The sequence below is a fragment of the Lithobates pipiens genome, unplaced genomic scaffold (genome assembly GCF_037356315.1).
Source record: "Lithobates pipiens isolate NorthernLeopardFrog02 unplaced genomic scaffold, aLitPip1_a1.2 Scaffold_8, whole genome shotgun sequence".
In the NCBI taxonomy this organism is placed as follows: Eukaryota; Metazoa; Chordata; class Amphibia; order Anura; family Ranidae; genus Lithobates; species Lithobates pipiens.
Window position 1 is genome coordinate 667,829,721 of NW_027507903.1, and position 4,300 is coordinate 667,834,020.

Consider the following 4,300-nt stretch of genomic DNA (forward strand, 5'->3'; position numbering starts at 1 on the left):
TGCTGAGAGGCTTCCTGCTCATTCACAAACTGAAGCACAGTAAACACAGTTTACTATGCTTCAGTTATAACACAGAGTTAGAACACAGTGAGTGAGTGTGTACACTGTGTTAATTTAAAAAAGGAAGGTGCGGGTAAATTACATATTTACTAGCCCCTTCCCACACTTTCCATCCTGAAATATCAACCGCAGCAGCCACAGGGGGGAGAGGAGGGAAGCCAGCAGCACGGGGGGGGGGGGCACCAGACTGGGGGGAGCCCAGGCGATAGGAGGAATTGGCACCGCACCCAGTGATTAGGGTGTGCCCAGGCACACCCCCCTGTGCACGCCTATGGATGGGACACAATTCCTTCCACTCACACCAATGAAGGGACACAATTCCTTCCACTCACACCAATGATGGATGGGACACAATTCCTCCCAATGATGGGATACAATTATTCCCACTGACAGGTTATGGGACACAATTCCTACTAATGACACCAATGAGGGGACACAATTCCTCCCACTGACACCAATGATGGGACACAATTCCTATTAATGACACCAATGATGGGACACCACTCCTACTAATGACACCAACAACAGGACACAATTCCTCCTAATGACACCAATGATAGATGGGACACAATTCTCCCCAACGATGAGATACAATCCCTCTCAATGACAGCAATGAGGGGACAAAATTCCTCCCGACGATAGGACACAATTCCTCCCAATGACACCAACAATCAGGCCAGAAAAGTCCTGCCAGCAGCTTCTTTGGAGCGGTATATTTACCGCTCCTCCCCATTGAAATCAATGGGGCATCGCTGTAATACCGCCGGCAAAACGCCGCTATTGTGGCGTATTGCCGGCCACTAGCGGGGGTAAAAGCGCCCAGCTAGCGTCCGAAATACGGCGCAAATGCGGTGGTAAAACACGGCTAAAAATATTTTTAGCCGCGTTTTACCGCCCACGCTATGGGCAGTGTGGTGTGAAAGGGGTCTAAAAGATGGGACTTTTCTACTCCCACTGGCCACAATCCGGCGTTCCCTGAAAGACAGTAAGCTGGCCCTTTGTTTAGAAAGTTTGGAGAACAGAGGTATATTTATCTAATGGAAAAGTGAGGCCCCACAACAGAGGTGGCGACAGCGACAGGCCGCTTAAGCAGTAGTGGGGGGAAGCTGCGATTGCCTCCCGTTAAACCTGATATAATAACATCAATGTCTCCAACAGGATAAGTAGGCAGAGTATGTGTGCTGACCTCTCCCTCTGCATCCCTGATTCCATCTGGATTGGGGGCATCCAAACTTCGGCACTCCAGCTGTTGCGGCACTGCATCTCCCATGAGGCACTGCAATATCATGACATGCCAAAAGCATGACTCCCAGAGGCATGCATTCTGCAACAGCTGGAGGGTCAAAGTTTCGCTGGGGCCATTTCACACCAGTTGCGGTTATGCCCATAAATAACTGTCACAGGTCTGGTTGAAGTGCGTTGCAGTGCTTTGTTGGCCCTATGAATGAGCTGTCCAACACAAATACACATTAAAACGAATCGTACCGCACATCATACAAGAACGTCTTACCGCAAGGCACTGGTGTGAAGGGGCCCATACTCTGACCTCTGCATATTTTTCTCAGCAAGCTTCCATTTTACTTTTCAAAACCCAAAAGGAGGAGAAGACCAGCTGCACTCCAAAAGGAAATTCAAACAATGGTAACCTTATTCAACTGGACAACATGAACAGGGTGTCCGCCTGGGACTCTGCAGCAGACTTGGTGGCCCTGTCAGGGATGAGATTTATGGATGGAGCTGGAAGGTACAGTGGTAGTCTTGGTCCATGAAGGAGGCTGATGATCTATGTATGAGACTGGGGCTTTTGGGAGATTGGGGGGCACTGCAGGGGCTACTGTGAGACACTATTGGGGCACTATGGGGGGCTGGAGACTCTGCAAAAAAACTAAAAGGACTGAGGGTTTTTGAGGGACTGAAGGGCACTGTAGGAGGTTAGGGGATCTGCAGCCAGCAGGAGGCCCAGAAACAGAGAGGCCACGGTCCAGTGGTCGAAAACCACTGGCATGGGAACTGGAAGGCACGTGGGGAGGTTTAGGGGGGTCTGCAGCTAGCTGAAGGCCCAGAAAATGGGATGCCATGGTCCAGTGGTTGAGAAACAATGGCATGGGAACTGGCAGGTCAGGGTATCGGCAGCTACCTGGAGGCCCAGCTGCAGTGATTGAGAACCACTGGCAAGGGAACTGGGAGGTTAGGGGGATCTGCAGCTAGCTGGAGGCCCAGAAACAAAGAGGCCATGGCCCAGTGGTTGAAAACCGCTGGCATGGGAACTGGGAGGTTTAGGGGGTCTGCAGCTAGCTGGAGGCCCAGAAAATGGGATGCCATGGTCCAGTGGTTAAGAATCAATGGCATGGGAACTGGCAGGTCAGGGTATCTGCAGCTAGCTGGAGGCCAAGGTCCAGTGATTGAGAACCACTGGCATGGGAACTCTGAGGCACCGTGGGAGGTTAGGGGGATCTCCAGCTAGCAGGAGGCAGAGAATAGTCCAATGGTTGGAGAATCACTGGCATGGTGAACACTGGAGATTACTCTCGCAACATAAGCAACGCCTTGCGTGTTTCTCAATGAAAGCAAGGTGTTCCCCGATTGGACTAGGTGGAGATTATGACATTACCTCCCTGGTTCTTCACCTCATCCAGAGTGCCTAGCATTCATTGAGCTAACTCAGCATGGGACCCAGAAGACCGAGACAATCACTGTAGTAGCTGAGACTACTACAGGGATTTTCATACCCTACAGGGGTCTCACAGGTATGGTCTAAGTTGGACCAGTTTAACAATGGTATAAAATCAATGCCTGGTTCAGCATTGTGTTGTCCAGATAAATAAAGTTACAAGGAATTAAATTTCCTTTGGACTTGTGCAGTTGGTGGGGCATAGGATGAGCCCCTGCTGGTGTCCACCAGCTGATCTTCCAGTTCTGTGCTTAGAAAGCAGAATACCGCATACTTTCTTTTTTGCTAGCATAGCCTCTGCCTCCATTGGCTATGCATTTAATCTCTTTAAGTTGATAAAAATGGGGCCAAAAAGACAAGGCTTCAAAAGACTCAGTCAAGAAAGTAGAGATTAATTTTCCACAACACAAGTCATCATCTGAACCACTAACTCTTCATTATAATAATCACACATAAATACGAACATAAAAAGTAGTTTTAAAAAAGCCAACCTAGCACATTGTCAGTCACTGGCCCCCACAGTTTGCGTGTCAAGTCCGTACATCTCTTGCTAGAGCAGTCCGTATCTCCTCGGCCGCTCCCTCCATCTCCATATCATCTTCCTCCACCTCACTAGGTTGCTCTAGTTCCTCTTCAGAGGCTTCCTCCAGCCAGTGATCTTCAAAAGGTTCTCTACGGCCCTCACAGATATTATGAAGGACGCAACAAGCGGTGACCAGGATTGGCAAGAAGGAGAGGTCCACATGGCTGCTCTTCAACAGGCAACGCCAACGGCTCTTGAGGCGCCCGAAGGCTATCTGAGTCAAGGTCAGGGCAGATGTAAAGCGGCGGTTCAGCTCCACGTCGGCCGCTGTTGATTCTTTGGTGAGGGGTGTCATAAGCCACGGGAGGAGGGGGTAAGAACGTGACCCCAACAAATGAATAGGTACCTCAACACCGTTCATGTTCTTGGCAGTGTTGGGGAACAGAGTTCCTTCTGTGCCATGCTCGTAAAGCTCCGAGGCCACCAAAACCTGAGAATCCGATAAGCTACCGGGGCAGCCGACGTTCAAGTCCCAAAAACAGAAGTCAGGATCCACCACTGCCTGGAGGACCACGGAACGCCAACCTTTGGTGTTGTAGAACTGGCCCGTAGAGTCGCTAGAGGGACCTATGGCTACATGTAGGGTCCCAACCACACCGGCCACCTGCGCTAGGCCATAGCGACGTTCAAACCCCTTAAGTGTCTCTTGAAGAATGTCTCCTTGAGGGACAGAAACTAATTTAGGGGCGAGGATGGACGCCACCGCTTCACACACGTCACGGATGACCCTATCTATGGTGGAACAAGAGAGCCCAAAGATCTCCTCCATCGTCTGGAAATCACAGGAGGAACCCAAGTGCCACAGCGCCACCGCCAACCGCACCTCCACTGGGATGGCTTGGCGCGTGCTGGCATCCATCCTGCGAATGACCGGCCGCAGCTGGTTACACAGGAAGTTGAAGGTCGGTTTGGTCATGCGGAAGCTCTCCATCCAGTCGAAGCGCGAGAAGGCCTTTTCGATGGCGGTGTTCCAAACCCGGGACTCC

The 4,300-nt window shown here is 50.9% G+C and overlaps 1 protein-coding gene across 1 annotated transcript; it reads right to left on the reverse strand.

Moving 5' to 3' along the window:
- Window positions 1-3,107: 3,107 nt before the first annotated feature.
- LOC143961912 (uncharacterized) lies at window positions 3,108-4,300 on the reverse strand (the record flags this gene model as incomplete). Its single annotated transcript, XM_077471248.1, is given in 1 exon segment — window positions 3,108-4,300. A coding segment is annotated over 1 exon segment (1,039 nt), but the record flags the coding sequence as incomplete, so codon positions are not given.